Below are 23,579 nucleotides of genomic sequence, written 5' to 3'. Positions count from 1 at the left end.
GGTTAGGTTTAGGAATAAGGGTTAGGGTTAGGATTGGGTTAGGGTTCAAAATAGGGGTTAGGGTTAGGGATAGAAATAGGGGTTAGGGTTAGGATTAGGATTAGGAATAGGGGTTAGGTTTAGGAATTGGGTTAAGGTTAGTGTTACGAATAGGTTAGGGTTATCGTTAGGGTTAGGGTTACGTTTAGGATTAGGGATAGGGTTAGGGTTAGGGTTAGGGTTAGGGTTAGGGTTACCCAGAGCCTGTCGCTCTCACCAGGGGACGTCAAGGAATCTGAGGAGCATGTCAATGGTCAGTGCGGTGCAGTCTCTCACACTGTTTCACACTTATTCGAGATGGAGTGTAGATTCCTCTGGTCAATCGGTTTAACCTTGTTGAACTCCTGCAGCTTTGCAGAACCGAAACTACAATTCCATCATTAACGGGAACTGGGCCATTAACTGGCCAGGGACGTACTCAGCAGCTGGGACGAAAGTCCAGTACAGGCGCTCTGCGGATCACCGAGAGAGTTTGGAGGCAATCGGACCCACGAAGGAGGATCTGCACCTGATGGTAAAATCACAGCCCGCACTTCTCATTGTTCAGCGCTGAGTGCAGACTCGCTGCTTTGTCACCAATCTCCTCACACCCAGAACATCAAACCCATGGAAAGCTCACCTTCCCTGCTCTTCCCCTCCATCCCCTCCCCAAAGATCCTACACATATGCACCTGCAGCCACCCACACATTCATGCCCACACACACACACATACACACACACACACGCACGCACACACACATACACACACAGGCACAGATGTGCACAGGCACAAAGATGCACACACAGACACATGGACACACACATGTACACACACATATACACACACATTCACAGACACACATGAACACACGTGTACACAGAAACACTGACATACACAATCAAAAGCAATTGAAAAACCATGCTTGCTCTCCTCTAACTCCTTCGATTCTCCTTGTGGAACTTGTCCCTGCAGGTCTGTAATTGCTGCCCCCATTAGCATTGACAATCCAGCTGAGGATCTGGTGAGGCATTAACCCTGTGGAGGGGGAATGGGACCGTGGGGATCGGGGAGTCAGGGGACAAGCTTCCGGGTATCTGTCTGGAATATTTCCCCTGATGTGGTTTGTGGAGTGATTTACTGTTTGAAGAGGGAACCCCTGTCTCATGTTCACTGCCCCCTCCCTGGAGGGTGGTCTGTTGTTCATCCAGGTCTACGTTCCAGCCCTCAGTCAGTGTGGGAGGATTGGGCATCACATGAGAAGAGACCATTCAGTCCATTGTGCTTGTACTGGCTCCTCTCCACCACCACTCCTTTCTCTTTGCCGACCAATTGCTTTCTCTTGTTTCAACACGTTTATCAGATTCCCTTTCAAAGGTAACTATTGAACCTTCCTCTCCCAGTCTTTCAGAGCAGCGAGTCCCAGGTCACAATAACTCACTATCCCCTACCCTACTTCCTCCTCGTTCTTTTCTCAGTCATTTTAAATCTGCCCTGTGAGGTTTCCCACTCTCCTGTCAGTGCTGCTCTGTAAGGGTAAAGCAGACACTCCACAGTAGCACTGAGGGAGTGCTGCTCGGTCCGAGGAACTGATTGTCACATCATACACTGTCCGCCAGTCCCCTCTCACCATCACTGTTTTGTAGAAGAGGTATTCTCCGCAGTAAGTACTGAGGAGAGGTGGTGATGTTGTAGTAATGGCTCGTAATCCAGATCCTCAGGTAAATATTCTGGGGACATCAGTTCAAATCCTACCCACGGCAGATGTTAGAATTCTAATTCAATAAGGTGGGCTTTTTTTTAAAAAAATGAGTTCTATGAATCCATTGTCAATTCTTGTAAAAGCTCCATCTGATGGGCCAAATGCTGGCAGAGGGGACTAGATTGGGTTGGGATATCTGGTCTGCAGGGATGGGTTGGACCGAAGAATCTGTTTCCATGCTGTACATCTCTATGACTGTGACCAAAGGAAATCTGATGTCCTTTAGTGGTCTGGCCTACATGTGACTCCAGACCAACAGCAATGTAACTGACTCTGGAGCTGAGGGCAGTTCCGGAACAGGCAATAAATGCTGTATTCCCATTTCCCATGAACAAAAATAAAGCATTAAACACCACCAGGAGAGGCTATGGTCTTATCAGTCTCTGTGGACTTTTTGCTGTGTGTAGGTTGGGTGCTGCGTTTCTGTAGTGATTGGAATGAGGTTGACCAGGTGGGTCTCAGTGAGTGTGAGATCCCTGATTGGGGCTGTTTCCCTGACCCAATCAGGGAGCCCTGGCTGACAGATATAAACAGGAGTGTCAGGGGTTCTGTTCATTCTGGGGACTGACTGGCTCTGAGCTGACTGCCCACAGTCCATACACTGTAAATAAAGGATGATGGGATACCAGCCTCCACTGAGTTATTTAAATCTCCAAAAAACATTCAACGGGCGGCAAAATGGGAAATCTTGATATTGTCAAAATCTTGATTTAAGAGGGAGTTTTATCTTAAACCTTTCCACAGGTTCTATCCATGGAGCAAGACTCCGGGATTGATTATGAATACTGGCTTCCGAACGATCAGTACTGGCTGTACCACGGAGACCGGAATGTTCTGCAAGGGGCCCAACACGCGGCTGTCCACGCGTCTCGTTCATTCTTGCAAGCACTGCCAAATGAGCCCACCACCGTTGCCATGACAACCACCCCCCTCTCAGGTGGGTTCCCAAACCAATCGGCGTCTCCAGCACTACTGGGTGGTAATCTCAAGAACTGCCCCCTTTCTGCTCACACCATTGGTCAGTCAACAGATTCCCCCTCCCCCACCATTGGTCCATCCTCCAGGTGCACCACCTTCAAATGGCCAATTGGAACAGAAACAGGTTTTTGTTATCCAATCTGATTCATTTTTGATTGTTTCGAAAGCAGCTAGTCAACCTCCGTTCCCAGCAGCTTTACAGAAATAATTGGAATTGTAAAATAAAGAGCGTCTGGCGGTGACTATCCTACAATTCTGGGAGGTTGGTACCATGGGCTGGTGCTGGCACCTGGATACATTCCCCTTCTCATGGGGGCAAAGGTCAGTTTGAAGGATTAATTAGGGAGCTTCTCCAAATAGATCCCTTCAGCCCGTGAAATCCACCATAAAACGGTGCTTTTCTGCGCAAAACGCTTTGCCAATCGTATTTGTATAGCCCCTTCATTGAAATAAAATGTCCCACAGCACTTTGCAGAAACAATGGATGTCAAGGGATGTGCAAGAGAATCATAGAAGGCCTACAGTGCGGGAAAAGGATGTTCAGTCCGTTCAGTCTTCCTGATGAAGGGCTTTTGCCCGAAACATCGATTTTCCTGCTCCTCGGATGCTGCCTGACCTGCTGTGCTTCTCCAGCAACACTCTAATCTTGACCCCATTCAGTCACCATCCCACCCAGACACCCCCACCATCCCCAATTGCTGCATTTCCCATGGCCAATCCACCCTAACCTGCACATCTTTGGGCTGTGGGAGGAAATCCAGAGCGCCAGAGGAAACCCATGCACACACAGGGGTGAACATACAAACCTGGGCCCCTGGCGCTGAGCCACCCTGCTGCCCTCTCAGAGTCAGGAATTGGAGGAGCACATCCCAGTTCTGGAAAATGGGAAGCAGCAGGTGAGTGAAGGCGTTGAGACTGGCAGAAATTGGGAAGCAGTATCCCTTTGGAATCCTTGCTGAGAGCTCTGCTATTCACCGTTTGTACGGTTTGAGGAATTGGAAGGACGGTGGTAATATTTGCAGACGCTATGACATTGGGCATGTTGAGGTGACAATGAGGAGGACATCAAATATATCAAGGAGATAATGAGACAGAGTGGCCGGCTTGATGAGCAGAAATGTAAAGTGGGAGGTGATTCGTTTAGGTTCAGAGGATTAAGAAAAAACCCTCTTCCTATAAAAGATGAGGGACCATGAGGCAGGGGAGCAGAATGGGCTGGAAATACAGGAACACGCATCTTTGAAAACAAGGAAATGCAGGAGGCCTCTTCCTGCAACCACAGGAACAATTGAGAATGACAGGTTTCCCATTAAAGACGGAGAGGAGGAGGATCTTCCCTCTCTCTCTCTCTCGGGTGGTCATTAACGTTTGGAATTCTCTTCCCCAGAGAGCAATGGGTTATATCCAAGGCTGGGTTGGACAGATTCTCAACTGGAAAAAGGAGTCACGGTGATGGGGACAGGCTGGGTTAGGCTGTAATCAGACCAGCTCTTAGGTGGCACTGTGGACAGTGTGTCTGATCACATAAAATTACAGAGGGATATTGATGGATTGGGTGAATGGACAAAACCGGCAGATGGATTCCAAATTGTGTGGTTATCTATTTTGGACAGTAAAAGGATAGATTGGGATACCTTCTGGCAGAAATGAAGTTTTCCACAATGGATGTACAAAGATAAGTTCATGAATAGGAACAGTTTGGAGGCATATGAGTCAAGCGCAGGCAGATGGCAGTAGTTTAGTTTGGGAGCATGGTCAGTATGGAATGGTTTGACCGAAGGGTCTGTTTCCATGCTGTGTGACTCTATGACTCTAAGTTGGTCAGGCTTCAAAGATGTAAATAATGAACTTTGGTCCGTTACTGGAGAAATGGAATGCATGTAATGAGCTGGAGCTGTAGGAAAGCTGGAATCTCCCCCGGATCCTGGTCACAATTTGTCCCTCCAACAGCAAAACTAAACCTAAACCGACTATCTAGACATTATCATATTACTCTCACACAGAGAATTGCTGGAGAAACTCAGCAGGTCTGGCAGTATCTGTGCAGAGGGAGAAACAGAGTGGTTGTCTTTGTTTCAGGTTTCCAGCATGAGTAGTATTTTGCTTTTATTATCATATTGTTGTTTGTGGGAGCTTGCTGTGCACAAATTGGTGACTATGTGTCCAACATGATGACAGTGAATGACAGTTTAAATGTACCTCCTTGGCTTTGAAGCATTCCTAAACCTCCTGAGGATGTGGAAGGTGACAACAGCAATGCAAGTGTTTCCTTTCACCTCTTTGACCTGCTGTTATGTTCTGATCTTTAGCACAAAGGTCCCCTGCTCGATCTCGCGGTTACACAGCTTCTCAGAGAAAAGACTGGCCACAGAGAAACCGTCTACTGTATCCCTCCAGACCAGGTCAGTGCATCTCCTGGCACATTGCAGGTTAAAATTAAAGTTGAGTGCGATTATCAAATGGATTGCAATGTGGATACATGTGAGATGGTGATTTTTACTGGCAGGGAAGGAGATTCTGTGTAATTCATGGACATTTACAGTGTGTCTGTACATTGAGTGCAGATTTGCATGTGTTTATGTTTGTGCGCGAGGAAGCACACATGTGTCTGTTAGTGTGTGTGTGTCCATGTGGGGAGAATATATATGTGTATGTGTCTGACAATCAGAAGGGGCATGGGGAACAGATTCATAAACAATTAACAGCAATACAGACTAACCAAACCACAAAAATGAATCAAAGCAACTAGGGTTAATGTCTGAAGGAATAGAAATGAAAAGCAATGATGATATGTTTAACCACACACACACAAACACACAGACACAAGCACACACACACTCACGCAAACACACACAGACACACACACACAAATACACACACACACACAAACCCATGCGCACACACACACTGACACACGCACACACACACTCACGCAAACACACACAGACACACACACACAAATACACACACACACACAAACCCATGCGCACACACACACAGACACACGCACACACACACACTCACGCAAACACACACAAACACACACACGCAAAGAGACACACACACAAACCCATACACACACACACACATACACACACACATGCTGGTGGAAGCTGTCACTAAGAGGAAGCTGAGCCAGGCTCCTGAACTCTAAGTCCTGATTATTCCAAGGTGCTCTGGGACAGGAAGCCATTCCAATCGCTGACACAGACTCTCTACATGAGCAGCTGGGAGCTGGAGATCAGGCCCCCCACCGCTGGATTCTGAATGTACTTTAATCCTTTAAAATCTGGTTCTTTAAAATCTATAAACTTACACAGTGTTGACCTTTTTATAGGAAAGCCGCAGGAGAGGATACAGACCAGTAGGCACAGGAAGCTGGTTAAAGAAGATTAAACATGTCAGCTCCATTTATAGTTAGTGATCATAAGGCAGTGTCTGCTTGATATGAAGAGCAGACTGCTCCCAAGTATCTAAGTGACATCTCTAATTCTTAACAGAAAGGAAGATACATTTATATAGACGTGGTGATGTCCCAAAGCGAAGTCTCACAGTCAATAAAGTACTTTTGCAAGTTTAGTCACTGTTGTCCTGGAGGCAATAATGCCCAGTTAATCATAACATCCCTACATGCAGAAGTAAGCCATTTGGTCCATCGAGTCTGCACCAACTCTCTGAAGGGCGTCCTACCCAGACCCTACCTTACCCCCCTCACCTTGCATTCCCACAGCCAATCCACCTAACCTGCATACTTTTGGACTCTGGGTAGAAACTGGGGCACCCAGAGGAAACTCAGGCAGACCCGGGGAGAATGTGCAAACTCCACACAGAGAGAGGCTGGAATCAAACCCAGGTCCCTGGCGCTGTGAGGCAGCAGTGCTTACCACTGAGCCTCCATGCCACCTGGTGTCATAATCTGCCATAATGTCTTTTAGAGATTGACCAGGCTCCCCCGCCTCCCACCTCACCCTTCTTTGTTTTACTGGCATGAATCCTGAGGGGGAAAGACAAAGGACTCCAATTGAACATCTCATCCGCACTAATGCCGATTATTATATATTACACTCAGGTTCCTGCGATGCCCCACCCTTCAATTGTATACCAGTAATGATTCACCATTTGTTTATAATTTACATTTCGCAACTGGTCAGGAACAAACCATGAAACAAACACAGAGAGAGTGCTGGAGAAACTCAGCAGGTCTGGCAGCATCTGTAGTGAAAGAAACAAGAGTTAGCGTTCCCAGTCTGGTCACACTAGTTCAGAACTCCACCAGACTCAAAATATTAACACTCTGTCTGTCCACAGATGCTGCCAGACCCGCTGAGATTCTCCAACACTTCCTCTGTTTCTGTTTCAGATGTCCAGCATCCGCTGTATTTGGCTTTTATTCTGGGGTTAAGTCCTGGGCAGTTTCCCGGAGTTTCTGAAGTTTGGGAGACTGAGACGTGATCTCAGTAAAACATATCAGATTCTGAAGGAGCTTGACAGGGTCAATGCTGAGAGGATGTTTCCCCTCAGGGGAGAGTCTAGGGCCAGAGGGTACAGTCTCTGAATAAAGGGACATTAATGAAACGCTAAGATAAGCAGGGATTTTTTTTCTGAGAGGATTGTGAATCTTTGGAACTCTGTGCCACAGAGAGAGCCGAGGAAGTAGAGTCCTTGTGTATATTTACTGCTGGGATAGAGAGATTCATGAGGGTTATGGGGAAAGGGCATAAAGTGGAACTGAGGAATGTTGGATCAGCCATGATCCCACTGAATGGCGAAGCAAGCTTGAGGGGCTGAATGGCCTACGCCTGCTCCTATTTCTGATGTCTTGTGACTCTAGCATTTGTGGCTCTGGATTCTTTTTGACCTTTTGCTAAACATTCTTTTCCACTGGGAGCATCCAGTGAAGGAGCCTGCCCTTGACTTTCAATGAGTATAAGGTGCTGGGGTAAGAGGGATTGGGATTTAATGTTTGGATTGTGACGAACCTGGCCTTGATGACACTGAAGGCAGCAACGAGCTAAAGACATGAGATGAGAGCGAATGTGATTAACCATATGATGTGTACCATCATATCATCTCCTAATAAGGTAAAGTGTTCACGTCTGAAAGAATGTTTCAAAATCTTTGTCTTTTCAGATTCATGTTGTTTATGCTGTCAAACTGAGGAAGAGATTTGGCAAATGTTCAGTGGCTGATTCCAGACTGATAAACCAATCAAATCACAGGTTTATTGGTGATAGTTATTAATTCCCACGAAGTCACTGTTTTTGACAAATGCATAAATCTTGCTTCAAAAGTATCTGTTAATGAGAAAAATCAGCAGGAAAAGTTCAGAACATGGAAGGGTCCCATGGAAGGTTGGGGTCTGGGGGACATAAACCTCCCCAATCTCAGTTCAAATCCCTGCTAATAACGAGTGAAGTGAGATTAACTTTGATCATAATAGCACCCAGCCACACATGAGGCCTTTTGACAGACCTCCATGATATCTACAGCGAATCTACTGCAGCAACTCAGCACGGCTCCTCCAACACAGCTTTCCAAACTTATGACCACTTCCATCTAGAAGGACAAGAGTAGCAGAAACAGGGGAACACCACCCCTCTGCAAGTTCCCCTCCAAGACACTCACCAAACTGAATTAGAAATATATCGCCATTCCTTCAGTATCGCTGGGTCAAACTTCTGGGCATCTGTTCCTCACAGTACCTGCATCCATTTTTGCCAGGGCTGTTAGGAACGGGCAGCAAATGCCCCAGCTAGTGACACCCACATCCCATTAAAAAAAGCAGACCCTCAATTCAACTGGGGTTTATGCTCCCTTCCAACCCTCCCCCTCTCATCAAAGCAGCACTTCCTCCTGCTTGATTCCCTGTCACAGGTTTGACCTATTTTCAAAGTGAAAAAGATCACACACCAGGTTTATTTGGAACCACTGGCTTTCGGCAGAACATAGGAACAGGAGGAGGCCATTCAGCCCCTCGAGCCTGTTCCATCATTCAATGAGATCCTAACTGATCCTTCACCTATCTCAATAAACCTGCCTTCTGCCCATAACCCTTAATACCTTCGCTTATTAAAACCTTATCTATCTTAGACTTAAAGTTAGCCACTGATCCAGTATCCATTACCATTTACTGCAGAGAGTTCCAAACATCTCCCCTCTCTGTGTGTAGAAGTGCTTCCTAACACCTCTCCTGAGGCCTGGTCCTATCTTATATGTAATGCAAGGTGAGAAACAGCAGTCTGTGGTGACTATTGAGGGGCTATTTATGGGCAAAAGGATGTAAATACCCGTGGCACTGTTTCAGCTTCTCTGTGCCTTTCCCAGCTCGGGGCGTACACACAAGAATGGCAATGGTGACTGACACTGACAGTATCTGATCTGCCCCAGAACTGGCAAGAATTTCTCTCCACCTCCTCCCCTATCAAACCCTTTCAGAACGTTAACACCTTGGTCAGGTTTGGAAAGCTGCTTCAGCCCTTGCTGCTGGTTAAGAGGAGAGAGTGCACAGTCAATCCTCTCATGTAGGTCACATGGAGGACAGGAAGGTAAAAGGATCAAGAGAGCTTCGATCAGGATAATGTGGAGAAACTAGGCTCCAGCCGAAGGCAGGACTGTCAAGGGCTGGAAAGAGAGGCTGTAGGTGAGCAGCAGAGACTGTGTTCCAGAAATATGTTCCTTTGTTGTTGTCTCATAACACTTTGAAGTTTACGTCATGGGTAGATGGGGGAGCGGTGGGTTAAGAAGGTGTTTAGCACCCTGGCCTTTGTTGCTCAGATCTTTGAGTATAGGAGTCAGGACGTCATGTTGAGGTTATACAGGACAGTGGGTGAGACCTCTTCTGGAGTATTGTATCCAATTCCGGTCGCCCAATTATAGGAAGGAGATTATTAAACTGGAGAGGATTTGGAAGAGATTTACCAGGATATTGCCAGGTACAGAAGGTTTGAGTTATAAAGAAAGGCTGGATAGGCTGGGACTTTTTTCACCGGAGTGTAGGAGGTTGCAAAGTGACCTTATAGATGTTTATAAAATCACGAGGGGTATAAATAGGGTTAATGGTAGTTGCCTTTTCCCTAGGATGGGGGATTTCAAGATTAGGGGGCACATTTTTAAGGTGAGAGGAGAGAGAATTAAAAAAGACTTGGGGACAATCTTTTTTACACAGAGGGTGGTTCGCGTGTAGGAAGTTCAGGAACTTCCTGAGAAAGTGGCGGGTGTGGACACAGTTACAACGTTTAAAAGACATTTGGATAAGTACATGAATAAAAAAAATGTTTGGCAGGATATGGGCCAGGAGCAGGCAGGTGGGACTAGTTTAGTTTGGGATTCTGGTCGGCATGGACTGGTTGAACCGAAGGGTTTCCGTGCGGGATGACTCATTGACTCTATGGTCTGCTGATTACATCCTTCACATAGAGAATTGTGAATTATCTCAATCACTCCCTCTGCTGCTGACCAGCCGTAGGCAGCTCTTTCCCATTGTTTTCGAATGAGTAACAGATGGAGGCAGCTGTGCACGGGGGAATGAGTGCCCTGGGCATTGGCACAGTGTGAGATATTTTAACGCTTCACTGAGCTGGTGCCAATGTCAACTTCAGGGTCCATGGCAACTCAACAATGTAAACATTTGCTGCTAAAAATGGTGGCTGCAATCTTTGTCTCCATTGGTAACACAATTCCAGAACCAAAAGAAACAAAAGAATTGCATTTCTGTAGCAGCTTTCTTAACCTCAGGGGGTGCCAGAAGCCTTAGAGCCAAGCTATCAAATCGAAGTTCATTGCTGTCGTGTAGGAAATGAGGCAGCCAATGTGTGCACAGCAAGCTCCCACGAGCAGGGCCCATAAAGGGCACTCGTGACATAGTGGCAGTGTCCCTATCTTTGGTGCAGTGGTAGTATCCCTATCTCTGAACTAGGAGCTCTGGGTTCATGTCCCAGCTGCTCCAGAGGTATGCCTGAACGGGTTGGTTAGGAAGTATGGCCTATAAACAAGGATGGGATAAAGACCCGGGGAGATACTCCCTGATCAGTCTGTTCAGAGATCTTTATTGCACACCTCTGGAGCTGGTGGGATTTGAACCATGATCTCCTGGCTCAGAGCCAGGGACATTACCACTGCACCACAAAAGTCTGTCATAGATTAAATATGAGCCCCTGGACCCTGTTCTTTGGGCAATGTCACCGAATCTTTGATCACCTCCTGAGAGATCTGGTAGGAGTTTGATTTCAGAGCTGATTCCAAACCGAAGGCCCACGTGGCAATGCAGCATTCTGACTGAATGCACCTCGCTGTAAGAGGACTGTCTGGTCACCATCAGTTTGCTCTTTGTGGAATCTTGCTATGCACAAATGCTCTGCTGCATTTCTTGCAACGGGGTCCACTCTTCAGAAGTACTTCAATGGCAGTGAAACAGTATGGCCTTCCTGGTGTTGAGTTAGGATCTATATAAATGCTGGTGAGTCCCTGTTACAGTGGGGGTGACCAGTCTCTCCATCCAGTTCCTAAACCTGATTGTGGGTTTCTCTTTCTCTCTTGGTGTCCTGTAGGCAACTGCGGCAAGTGCCAAAGGGTTCGTGGAAGATCAAACCGCGTCAGGCAGTACTGCGAGAGAGACTTTGGTGAGTCCTTTCTCTGATCCTCATTCCCTTCATTCAAACTTGGGCCCAGCGTTGTCCTGATTGTGCCCAGTGACCAGGCCTTCCACTGGGCTTGGAGGTAGAGCTCGGAATTCAGTGGCTGGTTTTCCCAAAGATTTTCTCATGACCTCACTCTTCAGAACAGTATGTATAGGTTAGAACTGGAATTAGATGTTATTGTCACATAGTATTGGAATACAGGAGTACAGGGTACAGGAGTACAGGGTACAGGAGGACAGGGTACAGGAGGACAGAGTACAGGAGGACAGGGTACAGGAGGACAGGGTACAGGAGGACAGAGTACAGGAGGACAGGGTACAGGGTATAGGAGGACAGGGTACAGAAGGACAGGGTACAGGAGTAAAGGGTATAGGAGGACAGGAATACAGCAGTACAGTTTACAGGAGGGCAGGAATACAGGGTACAGGAGGACAGGGTACAGGAGGACAGGACAGTACAGTTTACAGGAGGGCAGGAATACAGGGTACAGGAGGACAGGAGAAGGGGGTATAGGAGGACAGGGTACAGGAGGACAGGGTATAAAATCACTATTCTCCAGTGCCATCTTAGTTACAAAAATTCAGCAGAAATGAAAGAAAGCCAAAAGATAAGAGTTACCATCACTGAATCCCCCACTATCAACACGCTGAGGGTTACCATTGACCAGAAGCTCAAACGGACTCACCACATAAACACAGAGGCTACAAAAGCAGGACAGAGGCAGTGATTAACTCATCTCCTGACGTCCCAAAGCCTGTCCACCATCTCCAAGGCACAACTCAGGAGTGGGATGGAATACTCCCCACTTGCCTGGATGGGGGCAGCTCCAACAACACTCAAGAAGCTCAACACCATCCAGGACAAAGCCATCCCGTTTGAATGGCACCACATCTACAAACACCCACTCCCAGCACAACCGACGCTCAGTAGCAGCAGTGTGTACTATCTACAAGATGCACTGCAGAAACTCATCAAAGATCCTCAGACACCACCTTCCAAATGCACGCCCCCTTCCATCTAGAAGGACAAGGGCAGCAGATAAATGGGAACAGCACTTCCTGCATGTTCCCCTCCAAACCACTCACCATCCATCACTGTCGCTGGGTCAAAATCCTGGAAGTTCGATCCTAAGGACATTGTGAGTCAACCCTCAGTGTATGGACTGAACGGTTCAAGAAGGCAGCTCACCCCCACCTTCTCAAAGGGCAACTAGGGACGGGCAATAAATCCTGGGCCCAGCCAGCAACACCCATATCCCACAAATGAACACTAAAAATTGGACAGGTTCACAACAAAGTGGCTGGAGAAATGTTGCTGAATCTTCCCTCTCCTCTTTCCTTCCAGTTTTACATGTGAAGGTTATTAATAAAAGAATTGTTGGTCTGGAGACATGTTATGACGTTGAGGTGGTGAAGGCGTACAAGAAAGGCTTTGCTGTCTTAAGGCGGGAGTATCTGTGGGTGCCGAATACCTGCGACTGTCCCCGATTGGTCGAGATGAAGCAGTATGTGGTGATGGCACACCGACATGTGAACTATGAGCGGACACTGAACCGGGTCCTGCTGCAGAAAGACAGCTTTGTCCGAAGGTACAGACCTCAGGAGGACAGACTCATGAGGGGCCTGGATGAGGAGTGTGAGAAGCGAGGATACCAGCTCACGGGTAACACACTCAGATAAGTATCAAGCCCAGCCTTGGTGGGCTCGGTGGCTGCTCCAGTCACTGTGTGTGGACCAAGTGTGAGTGACGTGAGGAACGCAGTGGGGGTTCTGACACTTTACAGCAAACAGCTCCCCCCTCAGACATTGCACACTCTCACAGTTTGCTGCATACAGCAGGGATCCCGTGAGCCACTCTGATCCATGGCTTCCTGTGGCTCTGTATGCTCCATATGGTGTCTAAAACTCAATCTCTGGGTGACTCAGACACGCTCCAAGTTGTGTCATGAGCTCAGTTGTATTTTTGACTCTACAGGGAATTTAGAGAGAAGAAAGTTGGCCATTTTAATACACAACAGCTCAGTGTATAGATTAGATTAGATTAGATTATTTTAGATTACTTACAGTGTGGAAACAGGCCCTTCGGCCCAACAAGACCACACCGCCCCGCTGAAGCGCAACCCACCCATACCCCTACATTTACCCCTTACCTAACACTACGGGCAATTTAGCATGGCCAATTCACCTGACCTGCACATCTTTGGACTGTTAGCACCCGGAGGAAACCCACGCAGACATGGTGAGAACGTGCAAACTCCACACAGTCAGTCGCCTGAGTTGGGAATTGAACCAAGGTCTCTGGCGCTGTGAGGCAGCAGTGCTAACCACTGTGCCACCGGATGTTAGCTCACTGGGCTTGAAGGTTTGTTTTCAGATGTTTCGTCACCATATGAGGGAACATCATCGGGGAGAGTCTCTAATGAAGCAGTTCAGGGCATGCTCAACAAATTGGGTTACAATTGATCACTGGGATTGGTCACTGTATTGATCACTGCAATTAATCACTGGGATTGGTCACTGCAGTTAATCATTTCTTGATCACTATGATCATTGAGAGTCATGGTTTGGAGGTGCTGGTATTGGACTGGGGTGGACAAAGTTAAAAATCACACGACTCCACATTACAGTCCAACAGGTTTATTTGGAAGCACTACCTTTTGGAGCGCTGCTTACCACCCGATGAAGGAGCAGTGCTCTGAAAGCTAGTGCTTCCAAATAAACCTGTTGGACTGTAACCTGGTGTTGTGTGATTTTTAACATCATTGAGAGTGATCACTGTAATCATTGTGAGTGGTCACTGGGTCAATCACTGCATTAGCACACTTTGATCATTTTGTAATCACTGATATTGATCGGTGAGATTGCTGATTGGGTTGTGATCCAGCTTGGGTTGGGTGTTAAATTACTGACATTACCAGAAAGGCTTCAGTCAGAGAGAATCCGAGATATTTGAGCTTCAGAACAAAGCCTGAGAATTGGAGCCCACATTCAATGACGTATTAGCACCACTTGCTCAGCTCTTTACTAACACAAACCTACCCGTATGGGTTTACACAATACGGTCGCCTTCCATATCAAAGGGATCTACCTTCAGGATCAGGCTTGATAAGAGAATGCTCTCCACTTGGACCCTCTCTCACTTTCTTTCTCTTTGTATTTTAATCTAATACTGTCATCAGGGCTAACACCACAATCAGTCGTTTTCTGTGGGTAATATACTCACCCACTCACCCCCGAATCCTTTCCAGAGGCTGGAACAGGAGCAATGCACTGTTGGAGATGTTGTCTTTCCAACAAGATGTTAAATAGAAACCCCCTTCTGCCCTCTCAAATGAAAGTAAAACAATTCCATGTCACCATTTCAAAGGATAGTGGAGATCTTCCTGATCTAAAACTGACTGGAAACAAAAAGTGCTGGAGATCACAGTGGGTCAGGCAGCATCCTGAGAGACAGTGAGCTAACATTTCAAGCTCTGATGAAGACACATCTAGACTGGAAACATTAGTTCACTGTCTCTCCATGGATGCTACCTGACCCACTGTGATTTCCAGTGCTTTGTTGTTTTCAGTACAGATTTCAGCATCTGCAGTAAGTTGCATCTAAAACTAATTACCTTGTCTGAGGAGTATGGGAGCTTGCAAAGTGTAAATTGGCTCTTGTGTTTTCTGCATTGTAACAGTGAGTACACTTCAATCCAGCGCTTTGAGATGGCGTCTCCGTTACGGGAGATGCTGCAGTGATTGGTAAATCACTCCAAGGGATTCCAAGTGATTCCTGTCACTCCGAAACCCCTTGGGAAGAACATGTCAACAACACACAGTGAAGTGAATCAGGCATGAGGCTGTCGGAAACTCGTTTGTAAATCATAGGATGTAAACATTCAACTGTACAGTACCTGATTAAACCCTCATCCAACAACTGCACCCTGACTTTAGACAGAAACATACTTCTTAATTTCACGGTGAGTGAGGGAAAGAGAGAGAAAGTGAATCCATTCCTGAGTGGGTGCTGCCAAAACACTTCAGGGATATAAAAGAACTGTATTCTGTTTCATCAATTTTATTAAAATAATCTGGTGATTTTGAAAAACAAAATGATGATATTAAATGGTGACTGTTTAAAGAGAGAGTTATACTGTATTAGTGACTAAATATACAGATTCATATATAAATATCTATGTATAGCTCAGAATATATAGAAGTATTTATTCAGAATCATGTTTGATATCAGTAAATAATAACGTGTTGTTGCATAAATGCCAGAGATATTCAAGTGAGGAATAACTGGGGAGGGGCCAAGGGGCAGAAATAGAATTGGAGAGGGGGAGGGGGCAAAGAGAGGAGAGGGGAGAAGGTCAGGGAGAGGGGGAGCTGGGGAAAGGGTGTGGTGGGGTGGAAGGGTAGGAGAGCAGGGCAAGAGTGACCAATGGACTGAGAGACAAGGAGAAATGCATCAACAAATTGTTTACCTGAGTTGTGTATTCTGTGCAAAAATGCAGCGTTCTCCAATTTTGACACCATGTCTGTCACATTACCGGCAAGAAGAAATTCAATAAATCCAGCAAATTAAAAATGTTTTGTTTCTTTTCTGTCTGTGGACATTCTCCAGTGAGGAACAATAATCTGTAAATAATCTCTGTTCCATATCTTTTGATGGGAGAGGTGAAGATTCTTGTCACAGTAAGTTGAACAGGTTGAAAAGTAACAATTTGGCCAAATTATTGATTCCTGAAATAACCAGGGGCCAGCTGCAGCAACTTTCATTGTGGGAACATTTAATACAATCCATTCTGAGCTCAGCAAAAAGGAACTTTATTGCTGGAACAGCACAGCAGGTCAGGCAGCATCCAGGGAACAGGAGATTCGACGTTTCGGGCACAGGCCCTTCAAGGGCCTGTGCCCGAAACGTCGAATCTCCTGTTCCCTGGATGCTGCCTGACCTGCTGTGCTGTTCCAGCAATAAAGTTTCAACTTTGATCTCCAGCATCTGCAGACCTCACTTTCTCCTCAGCAAAAAGGAGCCAATGGGGCTTCAACCCAGGTCTCCTGGTTCAGAGGCAGGGATACTACTACTGCAATTTAAAAGCCTCAGCCCAAACCTGTAAAACTTAGAACATAATGTCCAACATTAGATGTGACTCTGTGGTTGGTTAACACTTGCTAAGCAATCCTGACTTTGCTAAAAATGACTGGTTTAAGATTAGAAATTGGGTTGGCAGTTGTTGTTCATTGAAGCTTCGTCTGTTCACTTACAACGTTGCTCATATTTTCAACCAATCAGAAACTTAACAGGCAACTTTAAATTAAGGCAAAGTACCTCAGATGCTCAAAACTTGCAAAAAATAACCACACAGAAACTCAGCAGGTCTTGCAGCATCTGTGGAGACGGACAGAAGCAGAGTTAATGTTTTGAGTCTGGTCTGATTCATCCTCAGATCTGAAAGGTGTTGGAAAATAGGGTTTTTAAAATTTCCTGTTGACAGAGGTGGAGGAGTCCATTTCTCCAAGTCAAAGGTGTGCCCACAAGTCCCAGCAATGCCTGAGCTGTTGTTGATAGGTCAAACATTCCTTCTTCCAGTCTTACTGAGGCCCCCAACAAATCTTTCCGTTACAACGACAATGTCTTTGGTACTTCCCACTCTCGCTGGAAATTTGAAACATTAATCAGTTTCACTTCCAATTTACATCTTTCTCCCACCTTCACCTGGTCCAACTCTGACTCTTTCCTTCCTTGATTTGACTGTTTCCATTTCTGGGGATAGGCTGTCCACGAACATTCACTGCAAGCATTCTGACACACACGGTTACCTTCACTGCATCTCTTCAGTCCCTGTGGCCTGCAAGGCAGCCAACATCATCAAAGACCCCCCCCTCCCCCAACCTGGTTATATTCTCTTGCACCCTCTTCTGTCAGGCAGAAGATACCAAAGTTTAAACGCATGTATCAACAGCTTCTGAATGGACCTCTCAAAATTTTATTTTCATGTTAATCTTGCTCTCTGTGCACCTTCTCTGCAGCCATAACTTTATATTCTTCACTCTGTTCTTTTACCCCTAATGCACTTTGTATGTTATGACCTGCCTGTACTGCATGCAAAACACAACTTTTCACTGTACCCAGGCTCAGGCGACAATAACAAATCAAATAAAATCCCGCACTTTTCTCCTCACCCTTCCCCTTCTTCCCACTCAAGAAGTCCCTGCATTTAAATGGTCATTTTCCCCACTCTGCTGCTATCCCTCCCCTCCACTGTCAGTGTTTGGCAGGGTTGGTACCCTCTGTATTACCCTGGTGACCTTCCATCATTTCAAACATTTCCTCCTCTCTCATAGTACACGCAACTGCAGGAGGTGTAACACTTATTGATTCACCACCTCCCTTCTCACTGTCCAAGGCCCTGAACATGCATTCAAACTGAAGCAGTGTTTCACTTCTCCTTCTTTCAATCTAGTCTACTGCATTCACTGCTCACAGTACAGTTTCCTTTACATTGCCAAGAACAAACGCAGACTGGGTGACTGTTTTATTGTTTCTCCGCAGGAACAAGTTGCTTGCCATTTCAATAAACCACCTTCCTCTCAAGTAAATATTTCTGTTCAGCTCCACCAACACCAGCTCACTTTCTGCTTACGCACAGTCTAGCCTCGAGGTCTCAACATTGAATTCAATAACTTCAGAAATTGACCACCTGAAGTCTGCTCTCCTTTTTATTACATTCTCCCACACCCACTTCCCCCACGGCCATGTCATGTTTGTGACTTGCTTACTTTGCACTTGTTAGAAAGAACCAGTTCTTTCCCTTTCGCAACTTAATTTACACTCTTTTTGCATTTCACATTTTCTTTCTCCACCATTCACAACCCCTTTATCCTCTGCACTGTGGCCTCTATACCATCTGCCCTTTTGACACTTCTCCGCCTTTGTCAAAAGTATTTAAATAAACCGAGTTTCCAACACCTTTTTCCAGAGCCTTAGTTCTCAAGAAATCATACCAGTCTTGAAACATTAACTTTGTTTCTCTCTCTACAGATGCTGCCTGAACTGATGAGTTTTTCCAACATCTTCTGATTTTATTTCTTGTTATAGACAGATTTTTAATGAGTGATGGGCTGAAGGATCATGGAAAATGGGCATGGAAGTGGAGTTGAGGCCGAGATGAGATCAGCCATGATCATATTAAATGGCAGGGAAGAATGGAGGGGCTGAATGGCCTCCTCCTGCTCCTAGCTTCTACATTCTTATATTCCTGGTACATTCTCCTCAACAAATCAGAGTGCACTAATTGAACCAATCTGAAACCCTTTCTTATTCATTATAAATTGTGGTTCCCTTTGAAATTTCTATTCTTGTGATTCTGTCCTGATGACTAAATTCATAGAGTGATACAGCACGGAAACAGACCTTTCAGTCCACCCCAACTTGACATCCCAATGTGACAAAATGGCATTTGCCAGCATTTGGCCCTTATCCCTCTAAACCCTGCCTATCCATATACCCATCCAGATGCCTATAAATGTTGCAATTGTACCAACCTCCACCACTTCCTCTGGCAGCTCATTACACACACACACCACCTTCTGCATGAAAAAGTTGCCTCTCAAGTCTCTCTTAAATCTTTCCCCTCTCACCTTAAAACTATGCCCTCTAGATTTGGACATCCCCACCCCAGGGAAAAGACTTTGTCTCTTTATCCTATACATGCCCCTCATGATTTTATAAACCTCTATAAGGTCACCCCTCAGTCTCCGATGCTCCAGGGAAAACAGCCCCAGCCTATTCAGTCTCTCCCTCCAACTCAAACCTTCCAACCCTGGCAATGTCTTTGTAAATCTTTCCTGCACCTCCTCAACTTTAACTACAACTTTCCTATAGAAGGGTGACCAGAACTGCATGCAGTATTTTAAAAGTGGCCTCACCGATGTCCTGTACAGCCACAATGTGACACCCCAACTCCTGTACTCAGCGCACTGACCAACGAAGGCAAACATATAAAACACCTTTTTAACCGTCCTGTCTACCTGCAACTCCACTTTTAAGGAACTATGCACCTGTAGCCCTAAGTGTCTTTGTCCAGCAACACTCCTCAGGTCCCATAAGACAAAAAGCTTCCATGTCATAACGTCTCTTTACAGCATTCTGTTTGTGTAAAACACTAGGATACATGCAGATGTGTTTGTGAGTTTGTGACTGACCATCTATGGGAGTCTTTATCGTGTTTGTGTGTGTGTGTGCGCGCATGTGTGTATCTGTGTCATTGTCAAGACTGATTTTTCATTTGAAACTGGTTGAAACTTTGAACTCTCAGGTTGTGAACCCTGAGCTCAGTCTCCTTGGGCTCTCCCCAGCACAGAGTGCAGTGCAGTATCAGTGGGTGAGCGCACTTTCAAATCTTGCTGTTCAGCAGTTCAGCATGAAACGGCTCTCATTCGCTGGCAGCAATCCAGCCTTGCCTCAAGTTCACCCAATATCCAAACATTTCAGGAATGTGGAGGCAGGTAATTTACCAATCAGGCAGTTTAACAAGTAACCAGTGGAGGATGTAAATATCTGCTCTCTGAAGTAGATCCGTGTTATATTACAGAGAACAGAAGTGTAATCAATTACATCGCCCACACGGTGGAATATCAGTCACAAAGGGGGAGAGAAGGGAAATGAGGAGGATTGACAGTGTAATGTGGAAAGGTAATGATGGATTTGGGAAGGACAGTAAGGAAGAGTGAGAAGGCAGCCTCTCAAACCTGTTACACAGGAACAGGAGGAGGCCATTCAGCCCCTCAAACCTGTAACACAGGAACAGGAGGAGGCCATTCAGCCCCTCGAACCTGTTACACGGGAACAGGAGGAGGCCATTCAGCTTCTTGGATCTGTTGTTCTGAAATCGTGTTTTGTTATTTTCTATTTTTAAGCGTCACTCAAAAGTCATGAACACGCTGTTTCTGTTTGAGTCCTGTGCTTCTTGAGGCATGACGTTGCGATGTGATGAGCAGGAATGTAGTTTTTGAGGGTGGGCACCATTCTCATGACATCAGAAATCTGTCTCTGCACTTCCCGGGACAGGGACTTGTTCATTGTTCCTGCCTCTGGCTGGAATCTAAACATCCAGGAGTTGTAGGGAAGCCTTAAGATGGAGCTGGGATTTTATAAAAATCCAGGGAACAGAAACAGAGCCAAAATGCATGACTATTGCATTTATGTAGCACATTCACATACCCAAAGCCTAACATCATTCTGTCCTCGCCTGAGACACTGCTTAAACCCTTACCTCACTGACCTAGCTGTTGGAGAAAGTGAGGTCTGCAGATGCTGGAGATCAGAGCTGAAAATGTGTTGCTGGAAAAGCGCAGCAGGTCAGGCAGCATCCAGGGAACAGGAGAATCGACGTTTAAGAACGTCGATTCTCCTGTTCCCTGGATGCTGCCTGACGACCTAGCTGTTGGGTCAGCCCAAACATTCCATCACACGGGCTAGCTGCCAAGGGGTGGTGTAATAGCCAGTGTGTGGGGTAATAGCCAGTGTGTGGGGTAATAGCCAGTGTGTGGGGTATTGGCCAGTGTGTGATGTAGTGGCCAGATTGCGGAGTAGTGGCCAGTGTGTGATGTAGTGGCCAGTGTATGGGGTAATAGCCAGTGTGTGGGTTAATAGCCAGTGTGTGGGGTAATAGCCAGTGTGTGGTGTAGTGGCCAGTGTGTGGTGTAGTGGCCAGTGTGTGGTGTAGTGGCCAGTGTGTGGGGTAATAGCAGTGTGTGGTGTAGTGGCCAGTGTGTGGGGTAATAGCCAGTGTGTGGGGTAATAGCCAGTGTGTGGGTTAATAGCCAGTGTGTGGGGTAATAGCCAGTGTGTGGTGTAGTGGCCAGTGTGGGGTAATAGCCAGTGTGTGGGGTAATAGCCAGTGTGTGGGTTAATAGCCAGTGTGTGGGTTAATAGCCAGTGTGTGGGGTAATAGCCAGTGTGTGGTGTAGTGGCCAGTGTGTGGGGTAATAGCCAGTGTATGGGGTATTGGCCAGTGTGTGGGGTAATGGCCAGTGTGTGGGGTAATGGCCAGTGTGTGGGGTAATAGCCAGTGTGGGGTATTGGCCAGTGTGTGGGGCAATGGCCAGTGTGTGGGGTATTGGCCAGTCTGTGGGGTATTGGCCAGTGTGTGGGGTAATAGCCAGTGTGTGGGGTATTGGCCAGTGTGTGGGGCAATGGCCAGTGTGTGGGGTATTGGTCAGTGTGTGGGGTATTGGCCAGTGTGTGGGGTAATGGCCAGTGTGTGGGGTAACAGCCAGTGTGTGGGGTAATAGCCAGTGTGTGGGGTATTGGCCAGTGTGTGGGGCAATGGCCAGTGTGTGGGGTATTGGCCAGTCTGTGGGGTATTGGCCAGTGTGTGGGGTAATAGCCAGTGTGTGGGGTATTGGCCAGTGTGTGGGGCAATGGCCAGTGTGTGGGGTATTGGCCAATCTGTGGGGTAATAGCCAGTGTGTGGGGCAATGGCCAGTGTGTGGGGTATTGGCCAGTGTGTGGGGTAATGGCCAGTGTGTGGGGTAATAGCCAGTGTTTGGGGTAATAGCCATGATGCACTCTGAAACAGAGCAAATCTGAAAAACCAGCAACATCTGAAAATGTGAACATCACACCACCTCCCTACTGGAGCGCTAATTTTGATCGGGTGATAATTGGTTCATGGAGAGTAAAGATCTGACCCAAACAGAATGATAAACCGAGGCCAGTGTAACAGGTTTTATTGAGAACATTACAAAGTTCTGGTCATTGAACATGAATATTTCCTATGGTCCAGTTTGAAAGCTGTCATTAAGGACAGAGAGGGCTCTGAGCAAAGCTCAGTCCTGACAGCTTCCTGTCTCCAGATTGTGAACATTGAACAATTACAGACAAATTCCCACTCTCTATCCATGTGTCTGTGAGAGTTTTAGGGTTGGGATTGCTCGTGTAAACATGGGAATCTGGACATCTTGCAAAATGTCCAGATTACAGAGGAGGAAGTGCTGGATGTCTTGAAACGGTTAAAGGTGGATAAATCCCCAGGACCTGATCAGGTGTACCCGAGAACTCTGTGGGAACTCTGTAGAGAAGTGACTGCTGGGCCTCTTGCTGAGATATTTGTATCATCGATAGTCACAGGTGAGCTGCCGGAAGACTGGAGGTTGGCAAACGTGGTACCACTGTTTAAGAAGGGCGGTAAAGACAAGCCAGGGAACTATAGACCGGTGAGCCTGACCTCGGTGATGGGCAAGTTGTTGGAGGGAATCCTGAGGGACAGGATATACATGTATTTGGAAAGGCAAGGACTGATTCGGGATAGTCAACACGGCTTTGTGCATGGGAAATCATGTCTCACAAACTTGATTGAGTTTTTTGAAGAAGTAACAAAGAAGATTGATCAGGGCAGAGTAGATGTGATCTATATGGACTTCAGTAAGGCATTTGACAAGGTTCCCCATGGGAGACTGGTTAGTAAGGTTAGATCTCATGGAATACAGGGAGAACTAGCCATATGGATCCAGAACTGGCTCAAGGGTAGAAGACAGAGGGTGGTGGTGGAGGGTTGTTTTTCAGACTGGAGGCCTGTGACACAAGGATTGCCACAAGGATCGGTGCAGAGCCCTGTACTTTTTGTCATTTACATAAATGATTTGGATGCGAGCATAAGAGGTACAGTTAGTAAGTTTGCAGATGACACCAAAATTGGAGGTGTAGTGGACAGCGAAGAGGGTTCCCTCAGATTACAACAGGATCTGGACCAAATGGGTCAATGGGCTGAGAAGTGGCAGATGGAGTTTAATTTAGATAAATGTGAGGTGCTGCATTTTGAGAAAGCAAATCTTAGCAGGACTTATACACTTAATGGTAAGGTCCAAAGGAGTATTGCTGAACAAAGAGACCTTGGAGTGCAGGTTCATATCTCCTTGAAAGTGGAGTCGAAGGTAGATAGGATAGTGAAGAAGGCGTTTGGTATGCTTTCATTTATTGGTCAGAGTATTGAGTACAGGAATTGGGAGGTCATGTTGCGGCTGTACAGGACATTGGTTAGGCCACTGTTGGAATATTGCATGCAATTCTGGTCTCCTTCCTATCGGAAAGATGTTGTGAAACTTGAAAGGGTTCAGAAAAGATTTACAAGGATGTTGCCAGGGTTGGAGGATCTGAGCTACAGGGAGAGGCTGAACAGGCTGGGGCTGTTTTCCC

At 46.4% G+C, this 23,579-nt stretch overlaps 1 protein-coding gene across 1 annotated transcript in view; it reads left to right on the top strand.

Moving 5' to 3' along the window:
• The window catches only part of adamtsl5 (ADAMTS like 5), a 37,585-nt gene extending 24,093 nt beyond the window's left edge, over positions 1–13,492 (top strand). The window contains exons 7-11 of the mRNA XM_043680121.1: positions 390–553; positions 2,524–2,716; positions 5,067–5,159; positions 11,304–11,375; positions 12,738–13,492. Coding sequence (XP_043536056.1) covers positions 390–553; positions 2,524–2,716; positions 5,067–5,159; positions 11,304–11,375; positions 12,738–13,072 — 857 coding nt within the window. The 3' untranslated portion in view covers positions 13,073–13,492. The remainder of the gene's footprint in view (positions 1–389; positions 554–2,523; positions 2,717–5,066; positions 5,160–11,303; positions 11,376–12,737) is intronic.
• The last annotated feature ends 10,087 nt before the right edge of the window (positions 13,493–23,579 follow it).

This window comes from Chiloscyllium plagiosum, chromosome 40 (assembly GCF_004010195.1).
Source record: "Chiloscyllium plagiosum isolate BGI_BamShark_2017 chromosome 40, ASM401019v2, whole genome shotgun sequence".
In the NCBI taxonomy this organism is placed as follows: domain Eukaryota; kingdom Metazoa; phylum Chordata; class Chondrichthyes; order Orectolobiformes; family Hemiscylliidae; genus Chiloscyllium; species Chiloscyllium plagiosum.
The sequence above is the reverse complement of the archived record's forward strand: the minus strand, read 5'-3'. Positions and strand labels throughout refer to the sequence as shown.